The sequence below is a fragment of the Vanessa cardui genome, chromosome 22 (assembly GCF_905220365.1).
Source record: "Vanessa cardui chromosome 22, ilVanCard2.1, whole genome shotgun sequence".
In the NCBI taxonomy this organism is placed as follows: domain Eukaryota; kingdom Metazoa; phylum Arthropoda; class Insecta; order Lepidoptera; family Nymphalidae; genus Vanessa; species Vanessa cardui.
The window spans coordinates 10890235-10912549 of record NC_061144.1 but is presented as its reverse complement, the minus strand read 5'-3'; the positions used below and the strand labels follow the sequence as shown (position 1 = coordinate 10912549).

The window sequence follows — 22315 nt, the reverse complement described above, 5'->3', positions numbered from 1 at the left end:
CGTACATTATCAACATGTATAAAATGCTGCATGCATGGAAATTGGCTGTAAACGTGTACGCGTTCTAACCACTGGGATTTTTAACCGATGATTGCAGGTTCAAACCCAGGCAAGCACCACTGAATATTCACTTGCTTAATTTGTGTTTCATAATTCATCTCGTGCTCAGCGGTGAAGGAAAACATCGGGAGTAACCTGCATATGTCTAATTACATATAAATTCTGCCACATATGTATTCCGCCAACCTGAATATGTTCCAAACCTACTCCTCAAAGGGAGAGGAGGTCTTAGCCTAGCAATGGGAAATTTACAGGCTGTTCTTATTGAATGTTTACAACATTCAATAAACAATGCTACATAATATTTTCTGTTTCACTAAACAACGTACGAGTGCAGGACAAATAATATAAAGGGCACAATCAAAAGGCACGTGCTCGCGTTAGAATATGTATGAAGGGAAAGTGTTATGACGTCACTCTACTTGTCCAAACAAGCGTACCTAACATGTTCCTTACAATAACAAATGCATATGTGAATTTAATGTGAATTGTGATCCGTGGCTTAAATATTTCTCTTTATAACGAATACACGATTAGTTTATAGAGAGTATGTTTTTAGTGGCTAGCGCAAATAAAACTAGAACTAAAATAATATAAAATATTTTTTTACTGAACCTTTTTTTACCATATTCAGTTATATGAGAGCTGAGGTGGCCCAATGGTTAGAACGCGTGCATCTTAACCGATGATTGCGGGTTCAAACCCAGGCAAGCACCGCTGATTCATGTGCTTAATTTGTCTTTATAATTCATCTCGTGCTCAGCGGTGAAGGAAAACATCGTGAGGAAACCTGCATGTGACAAATTTCATAGAAATTCTGCCACATGTGTATTCCACCAACCCGCATTGGAACAGCGTGGTGGAATATGTTCCAACCTTCTCCTCAAAGGGAGAGGAGGCCTTTAGCCCAGCTGTGGGAATTTACAGGCTGTTGTTGTTGAATCTTTATATAGAAATGGATTGCTAGTTATTGATTTAAGTACACTATAATATAGTGTTAAGCGCTATCAAAGTTAGTAAATTAACGATCTTAAAATCATTGTATCGCTATATATAAGGCTTTAAATGGCAGACACTATGAAACAAATTAACAACGATACCTAAATAACATATTTAAAAAAGTTAAAATTACATTTTTGAAAGAAAGAGACAGAAGGGGGAAGTAGAAAGAGACGGAAATATCGCCAGTGTCGTCACTCTTTTTTCTGACGTCACTCTACCGTAAGCCGCGTAAAAGAATTCGTTCCAAATTTGAAAATCAAATTTAAAATAGAACGATGACGTCACAGATTGATGACATTATTATATTTATTTAACAAATGTAGAAAGATAAGTGAAAGATTTATTGGCGCGTTGTCGGTTATTCAAATTGAAACTACATTATTTATTGACCATTTATAGGGTCACGGTTGAACACTGAATATAAATGGGCACGGGATTTAGTTGTATTGCAAAAGGAATACATTAAGACACGATTTCATGTTTGTTTGTTAATGTTTTGGAATGTAAGTTAAGCTACACATTGTTGACTAAACGAATGTTTGTTTAGTTTGAGACGCCTTAAAGCTTCATAAAGTTTCCTTTGCAGAATTTAATTCTTTAATTCAATATTGAATCATAATACTTATTGATTGATTGATGATGTAAATGACCATTGTTCTCGAAAATATATTCTATATATATTTTTATGTACCTGAGAATATTCGTTAAAAAAATTTCCATGCTAAATGTAGGCGCTAGATCACTTCCATTAATATATTGGTCCTGTAAGAAATGATAACCATTCTTTACATCACCAATGCATCTGCAACCTCAGGAACTATTATGTTATGTCCCTTGTGCCTGTACCGACTTTTTCCAATTCACTTTTTTTCCAATACAATTACAATACAATTCACTGTAAGCCGCGTAAATGAACTTTGTTTCAAATGATTATAAGTCAGATAGCCTATTTATTGAACAAAAAATATTAAAGTTTAATGTATCAGCGTTCAATGAGTATTAGCAAAAATCGAGCATATAAACTGTCATACTTGAAAATATCAACTAAGGAAAAGGTAACTAAACAAAAAGGCTCTATATTTTTAATATCAGAATAAATTTATGACTTCTATCAATGAAATTCCACGATCACGTTCTATATTGAAATTTATACTTAGAGTTTTACAAGCGGAAACTATTTTATATGAAAAACTCGCGTTATTCGAACACATTGTGACAAGAATGCGAGTCTCGCTGACAGCGAAACAAAAAGCGTTGATACCTCAATTTTCTCACATTCATTTATATGACATTATAAATAATTCAATCGAACAATATCGGAGACATCCACGGGCGTAGACGCAATGATACGGTACTAGCGCTGTGTTTATGACGGTATGTTTTTCTGAAACCGTCAGACGTAAATAAAGCTGAGGACAGGAATCTGAGTAATTACTTTTGATTATCTTAAATATTATAAATGTGAAAGTAACTCTGTGTGTCTGTGTGTCACTCTTTCACGACCAAACCGCTGAACTGAATTTGATGAAATTTGGTATGAAGCAAACTTGAGGTTTGAAGGGCATAACATCTTAGTTCCCAAGGTTGGTGGCACATTGACGATGTAAGGAATAGTTGATATTTCTTGCAGCGTCGATGTCTATGGGTGATGGTGACCACTTGCCATCAGGTGGCTCACATGCTCGTTCGCCAACATATACCATAAAAAAAACTTAAACTCCAAGAACGGACATAGGCTACTTTTTTGCCTGACACATGAAGACTGGAGCCGAGGGAGACTACTAGTCGATTATAATTGCACACAACTTATAGGGACTTAATCTTTTGATTGGAGTTTCTTTAATAATGATTATATTACAAACAGGAATGTAATTAGGAACTAAAAATGTGTTAAACATTATATTTATTGATGCAAAATGTTGATAATTCGACTTATTGTTATACGATATTTTGAAGCGTGCGAGTGCCGCATATTATTTACCGATTCCGATAATAATTCTATTATTATTTGTGCATTTATGCGTTAAAAGATAACGTAATAGTTTATTTTGATTGACGATCAAAATTTGCGTCTAAATTATTATGTAATTGTTAATATTAAAAAGTGCTGAATTGAACACGCAGATAGATTTACAAAGTTGTGAAGTTACATTTTGTAGACTATAATATAAAAGAAAATAAAGTTAATTAAAATAAATCTCTCTGGGTCTGTCATAGAAAGTTATATGCAAAAACATTTATTACATAGTAAATATTAGTTCTCCTGATCACCTATCGAGTAGAAAACTTGATATTAAAAAAGAGATGGATCGTCTTTTCCCAAATCCTTATGGTTTGAAATGAAAAGTGAAACACTGAGGACTTAAAATTATAATAATAATAAATATGAGATAACAATCATTACTCTACAATAACATCACATACATTACTCTGATCTCTATGTAAGTAGCGAAAGCACTTGTGTTATGGAAAATCAGTAGCAACGACGGTACCACAAACACCCAACAAGACAACATAGAATACTAATGATAATCTACATCGACTCAGCCGGGAATCGAAGCCGGGACCTCGGAGAGGGGTGCCCATGAAAACCGGTATACACACCACTCGGCCACGGAGGTCGTCTATTGGTTTAAAGATACTCTCAATTACTTATATTGATTCATATCGAGATTGACAACCAAAAATCTTATGTATTCAAAACATTCCAGTGGTCCAAATCAAATCAAAATAAACTTTATTGAAGTGGGCTTTTACAACCACTATTGAATCGTCATTTTACAATTAAGTGAAGTTACCACCGGTTCGGAAAGTTGATTCTACTGAGAAGAACCGGCAAGACACTTAATAGTACTCTTTTTCAACATTTAAAAAATACAATCATATTAGTTAAATACAATTATATATGTATGTAATGTATGCCTGGAAATCAACAGGTATTACTTCCAAGCTTTTTTATCATCTACAAAATCTTGTATCGAAATATATGCCTTTTTTACCAATGTATTTTTTTTAAACGATTTGAATTTAAGAAACGGCAAAGTTAAAAATAAAGTAAAGTAAAGTAAAGTCATCATTAGAGTTGTCTATTTCTTATAATCTAAGGCGGTTTACAGGACTCCCCAAAATGTAGTGTTATTATTTCAATAATTTCTAAATATATAAATGTTTTAATTACCTGAACAGATTAAGATGTTCGCACGGATATCATATACGGCTATAATATTTATAACTTTTAGTACAGGTTTTGACAAAGTGTTTGTGTATAATCAATTTTTGTCACTAGCAAGTCTGAAGATAAATCTTCGTTTTCAAGATCAGAATAAATCTAAAACAAATGATAAAACTTTGAAGTTCATATTGTGTTTATGGCCTTAAGTAGAAAACTATATACATATGAGAATGACTCGTACATCTGTCTCTATATATAAAAAGCACAAAAAGTTTTCGCGATATGGTGTTACTGTTAGTATGTCTACTATTCCAGGTTGAACACACTGCATTCATGGATATGAATTTGAATTTTAAATACATATAAATACTTGAAAATAGTGACTAAGTTCTTGTTGGTTTTTTTCAATTCGACGGTAGTTTAAAATCAATCTTATAAATTGATGATTCAAAGTTGATTTTGATGTTTTTATCTCATAATTATAACTTATAAAGTTAATAAGTGCTGTAATATTATTTGTCGCGGTTTTATAGTTTTGGGAAGCTAAGTAAGGGATTAATAATAATTGGAGTTTTAAAGTTACAAATAAGAACAGAATTGTTTTAACTTTTGATTATTATAACGATTTGCTTTTAAATTTATTGATAATTAACAGTCACCCGCGGGCTTCCTCGTTTTTCGGTTGTCATGTGTTAGGCAAAAAAAGTAGCCTATGTCCTTTCTTGGTCATGTTAGCATAATAGCAAAAATATAGAAATTACATTTCGAATTTTTAAATAAATTAAAATTTATTTCGAATAGTCTAGTTACATAGCACAAAATTACACGATTTAATTGACAATTAACTGACTAGACATAATGAATAGATCGTCTGTTGTCGACGTCTGTGTGTCACAAATAACTTTTTACGTATCTAACAGTTTCTAATTACGTTTATTGTGAATGATAGTGTTTGTGTGAATGTGTAATTTTTCACATGTCGTTCGTAACGACCGATGATTGATTGTGCTTCAAGATAATATACGTATCGCGTTTTAGAAAATTACACTGTTTGTTTATAATGTAGTACTGGCTAACGCCCGGCGTGCGTTGCAATGCCTCTTTTTATGATAAAAAAAAGTTTAAATAAACTCTGTAACTTTTAATAGGAGACCAAGTTTGTATGTGTGTGTGTGTGTGTGTCTTACACATACATACATGCAAATGATCTAAAAATTCATTTAAAAACCCTTGATTATATTTTATCGCAGATTTTCATTATTGTACTTTATTAAAACCATTTTCAATAATAGTTTATAGTATATACATATATAGTTCAAATTCACTCATTTTTTTGTTAATATTATCTTACTTTGACAAGGTTTGGAAAACTTAAAAACACGAACTAAATTTTGTATTTAGTACTATCTCAGACTTAAGGTCTGAGATAGTACTGAGTACCCTCTCCTTAATGGGAGAGGATGCCTAAGCCCAGCAGTGAGATATTTACAGATTGTTACTGTTACAGAAATTTTTGCTTAAGGATCCATGATATTAAAAAACGTATACACAAACAAATAAACAATATTTTATATATAGATAGATTAGCGATTCTTCGCATGTGTAAGTTTTACGTGTAATTGACCTTTTTGTCCGTGTAAATTATTTAAAACAATTAAAGCAGCGATTATCGCAAGAATATTGCTTAAATTGTTTTAATTTTTCTGAAATAAACCGATCGTTTTCGATATGTCGTCTGCGCCTTAGTGTATATACTGTTTGTTGTGTTTACTTAACTGCAGACTGTATGTTTTATCCAGACATCGTAATCATAATGTTGTTACATAATATTTATAAATACGGAAAAGTCAGAAAAGTTCATTAACCTTTTGTCCTCTGATTGTCAATTATTTTTTTGATAAATATTCATTGAGTCTTAGTAATCATTTCGAGATCACAATTTTAAATATCGAATATAAGAGAAAAATTTAATGTTTTTTGACTCCTTGGCATGCTCATAGGAACTCGATGGGAATAGTGAACCTCCATTTCCCAAACAGGTGAAGCATACCTGGCAGTAATATGGAGTTACCATACTATATGTTTGTGGATCACTGGCTCTCAGTCTAAATGTCATACTTTAAAAGTCTTATTGAAAGATCCGTTTTCTTTAAAAGATTATAATCGCGATTTATTTATTATAAAACTAGCTGTACCCGCGATCTTGTACGCCTTTGAATAAAACAAAAACTATATATTATTGTAGCCTAATTTACTCCCTATTATATCAGTTATCTGTCAGTGAAAATCTCGTCAAAATCGATCCAGCCATTCCAGAGATTAGCCGGAACAAACAGACAGACAAACAGACCGACAAAAATTGTAAAAAATGTATTTTTGATATATATACCGTGTATATGTGTATATGTATTTGGTAAAAAAGGGCTATTTTAATATTACAAACAGACACTCCAATTTTAATATATGTATAGTTAATGTTGATTAAAATTATACATTGGCATATGAAATAAACAGTATATGATTATATTAATAAATTTCGTAACACCTGTGACCCTATTTTGAAACTATTTCACTTTGCGTTGTACAAAAACTAATCCCCACATATATGTACTATTAACTAACATGACTGTATTTTTAAATGTTGAAAAAGAGGAACTAGAAATTTCTTACGGGTTTGCTCGGTAGAGATTCGTGATGGCCCAGTGGTTAGAACGCGTGCATCTTAACCGATGATCGCGGGTTCAAACCCAGGCAAGCACCGCTGATTCATGTGCTTAATTTGTCTTTATAATTCATCTCGTACTCGGCGGTGAAGGAAAACATCGTGAGGAAACCTGCATGTGTCAAATTTCATAGAAATTCTGCCACATGTGTATTCCACCAACCCGCATTGGAACAGCGTGGTGGAATATGTTCCAAACCTTCTCCTCTAAGGGAGAGGAGGCCTTTAGCCTAGCAGTGGGAATTTACAGGCTGTTGTTGTTGTTGTTGCTCGGTAGAATCTACTTACTAAAACCGGTGGTAGCTTCACTTATTATAAATGTTAAATGACGATTCAAAAGTGCTTGTAAAAGCCTACTTGAACACAGTATAATTTAATTTTGATTTAGATAAATTTACACAACTTGTGCCTTACGTACATATTGTTATAATTACATTGAACACTGCGCAGTGATGTCTTTGTTTACTAAATAGGGGAACAGGCTAATAGCTAAGTGGTCACCACAACATCGACGCTGTAAGTAATGCCCTAATTACACCAATACGCCACCAATCCTTTGACGACCTCCGTGGTCGAGTGGTGTTTACACCGGTTTTCATGGGTACGCTACTCCGAGGTCCCGGGTTCGATTCCAGGCCGAGTCGATGTAGAAAATTCATTAGTTTTCTATGTTGTCTTGGGTCTGGGTGTTTGTGGTACCTTCGGCACTTCTGATTTTCCATAACACAAGTGCTTTAGCTACTTACATTGGAATCAGAGTAATGTATGTGATGTTCTCCAATATTATTATATTTAATCTTAGGAATTATGTCCCTTGTGCCTGTAGTAACACTGGCTTATTCACTTTTTAAACTGAAACATCTCAATACTAAGTACTTTTGTTTACCTGAATACATTACTTCAAGGACTATAACAGGCAATAATATATTTCCAGATGTGGAGTATTATCAAATTAGTGAAGAGGATGCCTAAACCTAGCAATGGGAAATTTACAGACTGTATTTGTTGTTTATTTGGTGTTACTTTGCTATTAAGCAAATTGTCCTAAATCATATGGGCAAAATTCATTCAAAATTATCACAAATACCTCTCTTAATAATTGAAATTTACAAAGACTTTTTCATAATGAATGTCAATGTCGCAAATATGAAAAATTTCAAGTCAAATAGTTTCGAAATACAATAGAGTAAATGATAGTAATTCTAGAAAATTCCAGAAACAGCTGTAGTGATATTAGGGTTTATGTATGTAGATAAAAATAATTGATTTAAATACCTGAGTTATCATAGTTATACAGCAAACCAGCATGCCTCCGCAGAAGGAAGTGACAGATATCATATCGACGCTGGTCGACAGCGCCGTGGCGAGCCAAGCGACCGTGTATGGCAGAGCAGTCATTAACAGCACTGATCTGCGGCCGATTCTCATCGCCATACCACCAAGAATACCGCCAACTAGCGCACCTGTGACAAAAAGAAATAACTTTAAAATAAAAAAAAATAACATGCTTATGTGTGTGTATCTGTAGAGTTTTTTTTTTTTTTAACTCAAGTTTATCACCAGCCTATTCCTGGTTTGACGTTTGCGTTCACCTCCAAATACGAGATTAATTATAAACACAAGTTACAGACTGTCAAGTATAAGTTGGCGTTCCTGTGGCAGCACCTGCTACACTCTTTATCTTGCCACTTTTTTGTTTATTTCACCAATATCTCCCTAGAAAATAATTCTCTACGTCTCATTTTTAATAGATTTTGGGTAAGTTTTCTTAATAAAGGTTAATAAAACAAATAAGATATAAATGAACAAAAAAAATTAGTACATGTTTTGGCGCACACGCCAACTTACACTTGACGCGCTATAAATACAAGACAATTCAGTCTTTCACCATTGGGCTATTAACCACCGACAGCTAACATTATAAATTCAGACTAAGGTAAGTATATATAGGTAAGTATTTATAAAAATAGAAACAAGGTAAATTGGCAAATGGACCATCTAGTAAGTGGTAACTATCGCCTATACACATTGGCTCTTGAAGAAATATAATACATTTCCACAAAGCCTAGTAATGTAAATGTAAAGTAGGCTGTAAACCAGAACACAGCTATATTCGTACTTATTATTGCTGTTTGGCGGTATAATATGTAATTCTTCAAAGTCCTAAGGTAAATAAGTAGTAAAAGTATAAATGAGATCAATTATGATATGATCATGGAAAGCATTTGTTCTAGATAACATGAGAACGGGAATTAAAGTCGTCTATTGAAAGTCAAAAATCATTTAGCTGAGAAATATTTGTGGCAGTAGGTACGCAATTAAAAAAAAAAATCACATTTAATGGTGGTTTATTTTTATGTAATCTGTATTGAATTAATATTAACATATTTTGTAATTTACCAGCTCAACAGACTCAATCTCAGTTATAATAGTTGTAATAAAAAAAATACATTGTTGAACTGATGAAAAACAATCATGGACATCAGCACGCCTTTCCGAACGGATAAATATGAAATATTCAAATACAATGCATGTAATTGCTCATGCAGCAGAAATGGTGCTGCAGAAATATACTTCAAACAATCATTACATCGATCGTTCAATCGTCAATAATATTTGTAAGCAATCGAAGCGCTGTTTATTCGATTCCCGCCAAATTTCTCATATCAATATAGATGGCGCCACTTTAGTTTATGGTCAAAGTAAATACGGTATGTAGAAAATGTTTATAAATCCACTTCGCGTCTGAAACGGGACGGCGACGAAAATAAACAGACGACAGACGCACTATTTGAGTATTGCAGACGTTTTCCTTACGAGAGTTTTAGGGAGGCCATTTTGTTTTATTTTTTTCATTTAATTTGATATTTAAATATAAATTTTGTTTTCTTTATAAAATACTATTAGTCGCCTGCGGCTTCGTTCACGCTTTAGGTTGTCATGTGTTAGGAAAAAAATAGCCTTTCTTGGAGTTCAAGTTTCATACCAAATTTCATCAAAGTCGGTTCAGCAGCGGTTTGGTCGTTAAAAAGCGACAGACAGACAGACAGACAGACAGACAGACAGACAGACAAAGTTACTTTAACATTTATAATATTAATATCGATGAAACTATAACATTTACTTATTAATTTTCAGGAAATCTAACATCAGTTTTCATGGAACTTATTGATTTTTTTAAATACAAAAGAATAAATATGGATTAAAGTGAAAAAAAAATCTTATGTGAAGAATTTCTGCAGCTTATTATGTCGCTTCTTTAATACTAATAAGAACTAGCGCGCACTGGTAACTTTTGTCACGGTGACTGTTTCGTCACTCTTGTCGAGTGGTTTCTTGGTGGTAGGTACCACCCACTCACCAGTTATTCTACCGCCTAATAACAGTACTCAATATTGTTGTGTTCCGGTTTGAAGGGTGAGTGAGCCAGTGTAACTACAGGCACAAGGGACATAACATCTTAGTTCCCAAGATGGGTGGCACATTGACAATGTAAGGAAAAGTTAATATTTCTTACAGCGTCATTGTCTATGGATGATGGTGACCACTTACCATCAGGTGGCCCATATGCTCGTCCGCCAACCTATACTATAAAAAAAAAGTCCATGAATATGTATGAAGGTGCGCGCACATTACGACGTGACATTTGTGTCTGCATCTGTACAAACAGTCACCGTGACAAAAGTTACCAGTACGCGCTAGTTCTAAGAGTAGACACGTGACAAAATTCCACCCACACGTGTAGTTTTCTTGACGATGTTTTGACGTTAGGACCTAAATACCGCTCAAAGTGTCAACATCAAATTCAAACTCAAATTGCTTTATTCAATATAGAAGCATTTACACTTAATTAATTGTGGCCAAATTAAACACTATCACCGGTTCGGAAAAAGATACACCCTGACCTGAGAAGAACAGGCGAAAGAAACTCAGCTTGACTTTTTGTTGTCAAATTAATTAAATATATATTGACTATGAATAGAAATAGACAGCAGGCGATCGCTTCATTCCCAAGGTGTGCTATCGATCATAAACTCACTAATGTTATAAGTAATCCCTGATACACAAGCGTTCTTTAACCTTTTTTTTTTTTTAAATTGTCTTCGAATGACTTGTTCTAAAGTAATTCAATTACGTGTCGGCGTTACCAGTAAAAAGTAAATATTTCTATTAATCTAAAGATACGTCAGTTTATATTAAGACTGGGACCACACGTGTATCGTCTGTAATGTAAACACCGAAGAATGGCGCTTAAATCCACATATCGGAATGCAATAATTCAGACGCGTTTGTTTTCAAATAAAAAACATTGCGGATTGAGAACGCCGTTTTGATTATTTTCATCTTCAGTAAAAACAGAGTAATTTTTTTTAAACCCTTTGGGTGTTTATTTCGGTAACTGTTTTGGTTGGGACTACGCATGCGTAAACGCAGAATTAGAGAAAGATTTTTTAACGTTTCCTTTTCGGTATTGTTTTTAAGATTTTACTCGTAAGATTTTGAAGATAAGCTTTTATGATTCACTAGTTTCCGCTGGCGGGTTTGTTGCCGTGTTAGGTAAAGGAAGAGTGAGAGAATGCAGGTGCTAGAAATAAAAGGTACCAAATAACCATCCAAGCCTACTTTTCCTGATTTTTTTCCGAGGTGAGGTGGTCTGAACTTTTTTCTGTATTAGAATCTTTAATATTTATACCTCATTGAACACGTAAAGATTTTTTTTTTTTAATAATTATACTTAATTTTGATTTATTGCGTAAAGTAGAAATAGCCATTGTTATTTCTCATTGCTTAATAATAAATTTCATAAAATTCGGCTCAACAGTTTGGCGTGAAAGAGCAACATACAGACAGACTTTCGCATTTATTATATTAGTATGTAACCCAAAAATACACAATGACTCGGTTTGTCATCTGTCCTGGAATGCAATCAATCAGACATTAACAGCTTTGATTCCAGATTTAAACAAACTCAAGTATCACTGTTTTCTTTGTTTCGACACATCGTGTAAAAATAAAACTAAAATCGTTTCGTACGGAATCGTACGAAATGCGAATTATCTGCGTACTGGAAATAAAAATAGAAAATACGATCGTGAAGTGTTTTGAGGGAGGAAATAGCTTGTGTATTGAGTGTTTCATTTTGATTGAGATGTTGAGATTTAAGATTTTTTTTTTTATATTATAGGTTGGCGGTCAAGCATATGGGCCACCTGATGGTAAGTGGTCACCATCACCCATAGACAATGACGCTGTAAGAAATATTAACTATTCCTTACATCGTCAATGTGCCACCAACCTTGGGAACTAAGATGGTATGTCCCTTGTGCCTGTAGTTACACTGGCTCACTCACCCTTCAAACCGAAACACAACAATACTGAGTACTGGTATTTGGCGGAAGAATAACTGATGAGTGAATGGTACCTACCCAGACGGGCTAGCACAAAGCCCTACCACCAAGATTAAGACGCTTGAATGATCAAAATGAAAATATTCTTTTTACAGATCATCCAAGCCGAAAAACACCACCTCCAACGGAGCTAAAATTTTACACATGGATACAGTTCCATTGATGATATAAGCATGGCCTGGTTGAGATTCTCCTCTCATCAGTGAAGACAGTAAGCATCTTCAACTTTCGATTTGTCATGTGTAATTCTAAAAATATCTCTCGTATAAAATCTAGAACCTATCGATTATAAGAACTAGATTAGTATTAGTATCGTTGTGTCCAAACTTTTCAAAACTAATTTCCTTTGATTTTGAACATTTGGCAATCGCTTCGCTTGTTTTTTTGAGGTCATCTGGTAAGGTACAGCTTTTGTCCTTTTCTTACCTTGGAGTGTAGAATTGATTCATACGATTTCATCATCATAGAAATTGGTTTAATAGTTTGGCATTCAAGACGTAACAGACGGAAAAAGTTATCGCATTTTTAATATTAGCATAGATTTAAATGCTAAGATGACGCGGATTATAAAAGACGTATCTTAATTGGAGATAACGATTGATGACCAACGATATTGTCGACTGTCGGTTCGTGAAACTCCTCATCAGTACTCGAGGCGTCAATTCAGAATACCATTAAATTGCTCACTCCTTAGGGCATAATTATCTAACCAACATTAAACGGCACACTTATCTAACGAAATCTTAATATTAACAAAATTACTATGTATTTTTGTACAAGGTGTTTTCTTGCAAATTTGATCTTGTAGACACATAATATAAAAATAATGAGTATAATAAGTGCCCCACAACTGTGCAAACGCCTGTTCTTCTCTTGAAGTTTATTTAAAGAATGCTCTTCTGCGATTAGTGTATATGCTGGTGACAGAAGTGCATTCTAAAAATGCAGGAAATGAAATAATTATGTCTTTGTAAATTAAAACAAAAATACTAAACGAATCGATGTGATAGACTACAACTATAATAATTAATCGTTGGGAGATAACTGTGAGTTATTCTTTTTTTATAATAATTTTTGAATGTGAAAGTGAATCATAGAGGGTGGGACGGTTGTATATGTAGTACTTATTAATATTGTAAATACGTAAATGAGTTTGTATGTTTAACTCTTTCATGGTTATGTGTAACTCTTTCATGCTTGCTTTACAGATCTTAATAAAATTACAGAAATGTACAGAATAGTACATCTAGGGTAACGGGAGTTATATATAAATAGGGAATTATTAAGCACATGAATCATATAAGATGCAATCCTTACTTAAAATTGACGCCCAAAAAATTTCAAAATAATAAATTTCCAATATATTGTTGAATACAAATCACTTCTATTAACATAAGCAGTAAATAATATAACTAATTTACAAGAGTAGAAAGCAATACTACAAGAATTTCCAATATAATTTCGTGGCACGTTACAACTCCGATATTAATTTAAAGCATGTAATCTTAAAACAATAAAAATACCTATAAACACGATCTCAGATTGCTATCGTTATAACTAAGCGTCTTAAAATAACTGAGAATTTAGACCGTCTTTCAAAAATATTAACAGCCCCAAATAACAGGTGCGAAACACAAAATTATCGATGATTGATTCTTTTGCAAATTTAACACTGAACACGACGCCTTCTGGCTTAACGCCTTTTAAAATACCTACAATGTTGTTAGATACAAAATCTATACATAAATATAAAGGGCATTGAACTGACTATCGATGGCTTATTTAATCTATATACATTTAAATATAGTTTGAAGAAATATTTTGTTTCCATTTGTATTTATTAAGAGTGTATTACATATTGTTGATGAAATATTCTACCATCTAAGATTTAGTATTGTTGTGTTCCGGTTTGAAGGTTGAGTGACAAAGTGAAATTACACTTGGATCTTCTTGTTTCTAAGGTTGGCGGCGCATTCGACGTTACAAAAGTTTAAAAACATATACAAATTTCTCACAGTGTCAATATCTATAGGCTATGATGATAACTTACGAACTGGTGATCAATATGCCTGTCCTCCAAAAGACATTATTAAAAAAATATTACTTAATTTAACGTACATAGTAATAATAATTACTACTACAACAACAACAGCCTGTAAATTCCCACTGCTGGGCTAAAAGCCCCCTCTCCCTTTGAGGAGAAGGTTTGGAACATATTCCACCACGCTGTTCCGATGCGGGTTTGTGAAATACACATGTGGCAGAATTTCTATGAAATTTGTCACACGCAGGTTTCCTCACAATGTTTTCCCTTACCGCTGAGCACGAGATGAATTATAAAGACAAATGACACATGAATCAGCAGTGCCTGCCTAGGATTGAACCCGTAATCATCGGTTAACTCAAAAACTGCTACAAATACTACTACAAGGGAAAATAAAAATAAATTAGAATTATATTATTAAAAGCAACTAGATTGTTTTCGACATCATTTGAGTGCACGTAAACTTTGATCGACAAATACTTTAAGTGAAATCGGAATATTGAACAATTACAACTTACGTCGAATATTGTAGCAAAATTAGCATAATACACAAACGTTTCTGTTAAATTCAATCATTATAAACTCTATTACTTGTAAGGAAACTGTCAAAATGTTACAACGTTAGGAAACACTTCGTGTAAAAACACACTGTCAATTACCGTCGCCATAAAAGGTGCATGTCAGCTTAAGAGATATGTCAATATGATATTTAGCATACATGCACGTTTAGAGAGAGAAAGTATCACTGTTATATATGTTGTGTTGTCAAATGTGGGAACATCATATTAATAATTCGTTTATGTGTTACGTAATACTTGCTACCTATATTTATGTCAGTAAAGCAAAGTTCTTAGTGCGCATGATGTTTTAGGCAGTTGCAACAACCATCTCTACATAAAAGGCAAATTACTCAAAATCATAATTAGATAAGATTAGTCATCAGCATCAGCAGATTTTTTTATATTTAATTGTAAAGTCTGTTCGAACCTTTTACATTATTTAAAAATGTATAAAATCAAAATCAAAATCAAAATAAACTTTATTCAAGTAGGCTTTTATAAGCACTTTTGAATCGTCATTTTACAATTAAGTGAAGCTACCACCGGTTCGGAAAGTAGATTCTACCGAGAAGAACCGGCAAGAAACTCAGTAGTTACTCTTTTTTAACATTTAAAAAATACAGCGTCATGTTAATTAAATACAATTATTTCAATTAATGTATCCTGCTTGGAAGTCAACAGGTATTAACTCCACGCTTTTTTATCATCTACAAAATCTTGTATCGAATAGTATGCTTTTTCTACCAATGTATTTTTAACAAACGATTTGAATTTACTAAACGGCAAAGTTAAAAATTTCTGCGGAATTTTATTATAGAAACGGATACCTTGCCCCAAGAAGGATCCATTGACTTTGCGGAGTCGGAAACTTGGCGTTATAAGTTTATCCTTACTTCTAGTGCATATACAATGATTATCACTGATTTTATCAAAGTGATCAATGTTACTGTGAATATACATGATATTGTTGTAAATATATTGCGACGCAACAGTAAGTATTCCTACTCTGTTAAAAACATCCCGAAGAGAGTCTCTAGCTCCAAGATTATAAATAAACCGAATTGCTCTCTTTTGTAAAATAAAGACAGATTCAATATCTGCAGCGTTACCCCAAAGTAATATGCCATATGACATAATACTGTGAAAATAACCAAAATAAACTAAACGAGTGGTATCAATATCAGTTAGTTGTCTAACTTTTCTAACCGCGTATGTTGCGGAGCTGAGTCTTCCTATTAGGGATGATAAATGAGAAGTCCACTGAAGTCTGGAATCCAATTCTATTCCTAAAAACACCGTAGTATCAGCTACTTCAAGACGGTCACCATTTAAAGATATATTATAATTTTGCTTGCTAACATTAGGTAGGGTAAAAACTACACATTTTGTTTTTTGAGCATTCAAAACTAAATTATTTACCTTAAACCAATTGTGTATCTGTGATAATGCACCGTTCACATCGTCATAGTCATACAGCCACTTTGGCGCTATACATGGGTGGTGCATGCCAATAACTTTATTTCGTTCACTGAAATTAATTCTTAGTTAAATCGTAACAATTTACTAAATTGAAATTAAGACTCATCTTTGATATTTTGCACATCTACGGCTAAAAATCTTCAAAATAAGACCATAACCAGTCTTCTCCGTGCAGCTATCATGACATAATCAATGGGACCAAAATCAGCTTTCGCTAATAATATAGAATTCAGGAGGAATGACAGCAGACGCGTCGAAGTGTCGTATAATATGTTAAAAGTGAATAAAGATTTATGATGAACGAATGAATGATGATGAACGATTTAAAATCGGAATGAATACTTCTTGCATTAAAACCCACAAAAACTTATATTTACTTGCATTTATATTATACATTTGTATCCAATTTAGGAGCTCCTTGATGGTTACAACTACAAGCTACCTTTTCAAAAGGACTGACCCTTCAGAACGTAATCCCTCGTCAAAGGAAGAAAGTCATTTAACCCTTCAGTAAGCCATTTGCAGGCTCTAAGTCTACTATTACTACTCCGAAATCATTAGTTTTATTTCACCTATCAAATTTAAAATCTTATAGTTAATACTGTGTATGGAGTCTTCTATATGTACCTATTTTAATATATTATTTGATTAATTATATACTAGTGTAGATCATAATATCGTGAGTTATTTTTCATATATTTTTGAAGGCATCAAACAAAAGACGCCAAGCATGACAGTAAGCTGATAACTTTGCCCATAGGCATTAGCTATGTAAGGAATAAAACTCTTTGCGTATAATCGGGCCCTAATCATATATTTTGTTATGAATTGAATATATCGTTATTTGGGTATAAAAAAAACAGATCCAGTGCTCACTAGATAATTCTTGCAACTTTGTAAACTATTAAAACATAAAGGATCATTGACCGTATAATAACGCCAATAATTCTACAATATAAAACTTCCTGTACATATAGTTGGTATGATTTTAAATTACACTGGCTCACCATTATTCGTATAGAAACAAAGCATAATATATAAACGTGTGGGATACAAGACGGGTTAGTACTAAAACCTACTCGTCTAGCTTACTTATAAAACGGACAATACACACGATTATTTTATCGGCAGTTATATTACCACATCGTCTCAATAAATTGTTCATTTTAAGAGTTTTATCACTTTAGATACGTGCAAACATGGATCAAGAACAAAGACTATTTCGCGTTACTATGTGGGAATTTGTTGTAAATACGAAATTATCGTAAAATTTCCGATTTATTACCGACTTCCAAGAACGGCATAAATCTTTTCAAGGGTTGCCTGTTGGGAATTTTAATTATTTCATTTGTTTATATTTAAAAAGATTGATCGCTTTTTAATTCAACTATTTTATGTAAAACCTAATTCATCAGTAATGTTTTATATAGTGGTCACGCAAGGCTTTGTCTTTTTCTTTCGATTGTGGAATGACGGACGGCAAAAAGTGATAGCTATATGACTGATGACACGCCTATAATGAAATAATTAATTTGCGTGTAAACGGTTTTTTTTTAATTATGAAGAAACAAAAAGGAAAACGCGGGGCACGTGTGATTTTATATAAATATATAAAACATATATACAGAATAATATTTACTTAAAAAGTATATAAAATCTATAATAAAATTACGTAGAACGTATATAATAAAAGTTATCGCCAAAAATTTTATTGAAATAATAACCTTTCGACAACCCTAATCATCTTGGTCAATCTCGCTCCAAATTTACGATCCGTCCTTATTGCATACGTAATACAGATTAATATCGTGTGCACATTTGAATTTATCGATATGCCTTACTCGTAGGACATAAAGTCCATATTCGTTTAATTTACTTTATTTAGAATAATTAATGACGCTTTTACGTTCGTTCAGAATATGAAACAATTTAGGTTTTCAGTGTTCACTATTGTATTTTGAATTCAAGTAGAAGTCGTTTTGAAATATATGACAAGACGTTTCGTTACGTACATGTGTGTGCATGCACATATTTGTTATGTGTCACAGAAGGTAACCGGTTTGTATGTAGTTATATTAATTGTATTGTGGTATATAACACTAGCAATCCAAGCCGGCTTTTCACGGTTGCAATGCTGATACTTAATATAGTGGAGAATGTCTAAATTATTAGTGTTTTTTTTACTATATTCTCCACTTATGATAGGTATACAAAAACCTTCATCTCGAATCACTCTATACATTTAAAAAAAAACGCCTCAAAATCCGTTGTTTAATTTTAAACATCTAAGCATACATAGGTACAGACAGCGGTAAGCGACTTTGTTTTATATTATGCAATGATAATGATAACTATATATTTGAAATTAGAAAAGAGTAACTTCTGAGTTTGCAGTTAGTTCGTCTAAGTAGAATCTACTTTTCGAACCGGCGGCAGCGTCACTTAATACAGTTTGTCAAAGAAAAATTAAAAAGTGCTTGTAAAAGCCTACTCGAATAAAGTATTTTTTTATTTTGATTATTGTTGTAACATAACGTGTTTTATTAGTAAAAATGTTATGTTGGCCATAACATCACACTATGTGTATGATGTATGCCACCTACAGGTTTTAAGAGCTTATTTATGTAAAAGATGTGAAAAGTTTCTATTAAGCCAAAAAAGCAATACTTGTCTTCCAATGTACAAGATATCCTTGAAGTAAATTATTTTAGTAAGATATTGTTAGTGTTTTGTTTTTATTCAAATAAAGAAAAAAGCAGCCGTTATTGTTTTATCATCATTATCTTACATTATTAATTTTCTATTAATTAAAATCTTTCAATTTCACCCGTGCTCTTGACAAACTAAAGAGTCGTTAACCTTAATATTTAATTGCAAAAATCGACTGCAAGAGGATGCACATTCGTGGGCCATTGAGTACGTTCCCAATCTAGTTTCAGTTCGTTAGTATTGGGGGTAAGTGTCTCGAAGTTTGAGAGCAACTGTTCCTGTGATTTTAATTTGGTAAAATATCGAAATGACACGTTCGTTTGGTTTTTTGAAATCCTTTTAAAATATAAATGCTAAACTTTATCAGGATAGGTGTATGTATATTTGTTACTCTTTTATGAAATTATACAGTAATATAGGTTATACATCAGTATAATACATAGATTACAATTTATAATATATTTATTTTATTTTATTTTTTATGGTATATTTTGGCGAATAAAAATATTGGCCACCTGATGGGAAGTGGTCACAATTACCCATAGACAATGACGCTGTAAGAAATATTAACTATTCCTTAAATCATCAATGCGGCACTAAAATTGGGAACTAAGATATTATGTCCCTTGTGCCTGTAGTTACACTGGCTCACTCACTCTTCAAACCGGAACACAAAAATACTGAGTACTGTTGTTTGGCGGTAGAATAACTGATGAGTGGGTGTTACTTACCCAGACGGGCTTGCTCAAAGCCCAGCCACCGAGTAATAAATATATATAATATATTTACGTAATTTAATCATAATATAACAATACATATCAAGTATCCGTGCGGAGCCGGGGCGGGTCGCTTACGATTTCTTCTTATAACACATTTTACTGTAACTAAATGCATAAAGAACGATACATCCTAACTCAAAAGGCGCGTTGGCGATGTAAGGAATGGTTACATTTTTTTAAAGCAGCGATATCTGGGCAGTGATGATCACTTATCATCAGGTGGTCTCTTTAGACGCCTACTAATGCCACAAAGATACAGTACATAATCGTTTTAAAAATGTTATGTTATTTTAAAGCCTTATGGTTGAAATAAAACGAACCTAATTTACTATTCATCGTTCGACATTGCGTGTATAAGGCGCATTAGTTTTATTTAAATAGTGACAGTTATTTTAATCGAATTTTAGGTAACAATAGTACATTTATTATATCGAATATGAATGTTTGATTTATTACTAAAAGTATTACTATCTGTTTCTTTCGGTCTTTCTCGAAAATTAACAGTTATTTATATTCATACATTTTTTAATACTTACAAAAAATGCCATTTCAATCACATATAGGTAAGTCAACAAAAAGAGTCTTTAAAACCAATCAAATATTTTAACCAGGAAAGTCAACATTATGACATTTTGCATATACGCTTTTTAGGCCTACTCTGTTACTTTTAAACCTGCCTGCCTACCTACATTGACTGGTAAAGCCGCACATCGAAACTAGTATAACAAAACACATTTAAAAGGTACTCTCCCTAGATTAACTGTCATCGGTTCAAATGAAAACAAGCCTTAAACATACAGTATTTTCTAAGTGCATACGTGCGGACAGCGTAATTGTTTGACTATTAATGTATTTACAATATACGATACAAGGTTTCACTAAGCAATTACCTGCGTATGATTTAATTTCCAACGTACACAAACAATTTAAAGTAAATTAAATTACGCGTGACAAAATGATATTGGCAATTATACTAATATACTTTAAACGTGTGATCCGATTAGCTGTTACTGTTTGTGTTGCGTGATATTTTAAAACAATTGTTTTCCTTTATTTTATAATTTTGGTATTTATTTATTTGATATCGGCATATTCACAAAAGTACACGGATTGATACAGTGTGATAGTAATGAATAAATATTGGAAAACATCACATACATTACTCTGAACCCAATGTAAACAGCTAAAGCACTTGTATAATGGAAAATCAGAAGTAACGACGGTACCCCATACACCCAGACCCTAGACAACATAGAAAACTAACGAACTTTTTTCATTCATGAAAACCGGTGTACACACTACTTGACCACGGATGTCGCCAAGTCTCTGATACACTACGGGTATTTTCGACACTATTAAATTACAATAAAAAGTAATACAATAATAATAATATAGTATTACTGTTATAAATCTATTCAATCACAAAGGCTCGTCCACATTCAATGAAATAATTTTCAATAAAGTTAACATAAATATATCTTTTCCATCTCACACACAATAACAAATCTTGTAAGGTCTCATACTCACACATCAATAATAATTAAACGGAGAGCGCGCCTCTATGAGTGAATAGATCTATACCAGGAATACCGGGAATATGAAATAAAGGAAAAATTATATTTTAAAATAAGACGCAGGTGGACCAAGTAGAATATATCCACGTGTAGCGGTTGTTACTAGGTATGTTTTATTAAAACAGAGCGCAAGAATGCGCATAGCATTTAATGTTAAAACAATAGCTGTGGTGCAGAGTAATGTATGTTTAGAGACCTCATAATAAAATTATATAAATTAATCTAATAATAATTCTGTGACAGTAACTTTGTCTTTCTGTCGCTCTTTCACGACCAAACCTCTGAACAAATTCGATGAAATTTTGGTATGAAGCAAACTTGAACTCCAAGAATGACTTCTAGTTTTAACTATATTTATGCCAGGTATGAAAATTTTCTTTTTATTAATCTTGGTAATTATTTTTGATTATCATATTACTGGGGTTGATACAAAAGAACAAAAAGAAACATTGCATGCATTTCTTTGTAAGGCTCCAAATACGCCAGCATGTTACTAGAATTTTCGAAAAAATATCTTCAAAATTTTGAGCATGTCATGTAAATGGACAAAAGATAAGTACAGGTTTTCAGCCACTGCCGTAATACACATGGGTTTCAGTGAGACGCAAGTGCGATTAACACAAATTGAATCTAAATAGAGGTTAATGAGTCTCCACAGATTTTGAGAGGATAGAATCGAAGGCAAGTGCCCAGGCCACCTATAATGTTATGTGGAAGGTAACTAAGGTATCACTTTATGTGGATGATGGTGTCCACCTTTTTTGGGCATGAAAGTTAATCTCAAGATAGAGTAGCCAACAACGTAC

The 22315-nt window shown here is 32.9% G+C and overlaps 1 protein-coding gene across 2 annotated transcripts in view; it reads right to left on the bottom strand.

The window, feature by feature from the left end:
- LOC124539292 (facilitated trehalose transporter Tret1-like) overlaps window positions 1–22315 on the bottom strand; it is a 105651-nt gene that overhangs the window by 5370 nt on the left and 77966 nt on the right. For both annotated transcript variants that reach the window (XM_047116629.1, XM_047116630.1), the window contains exon 4: window positions 8232–8419. In XM_047116629.1, the coding sequence (XP_046972585.1) occupies window positions 8232–8419 (188 nt within the window). The remainder of the gene's footprint in view (window positions 1–8231; window positions 8420–22315) is intronic.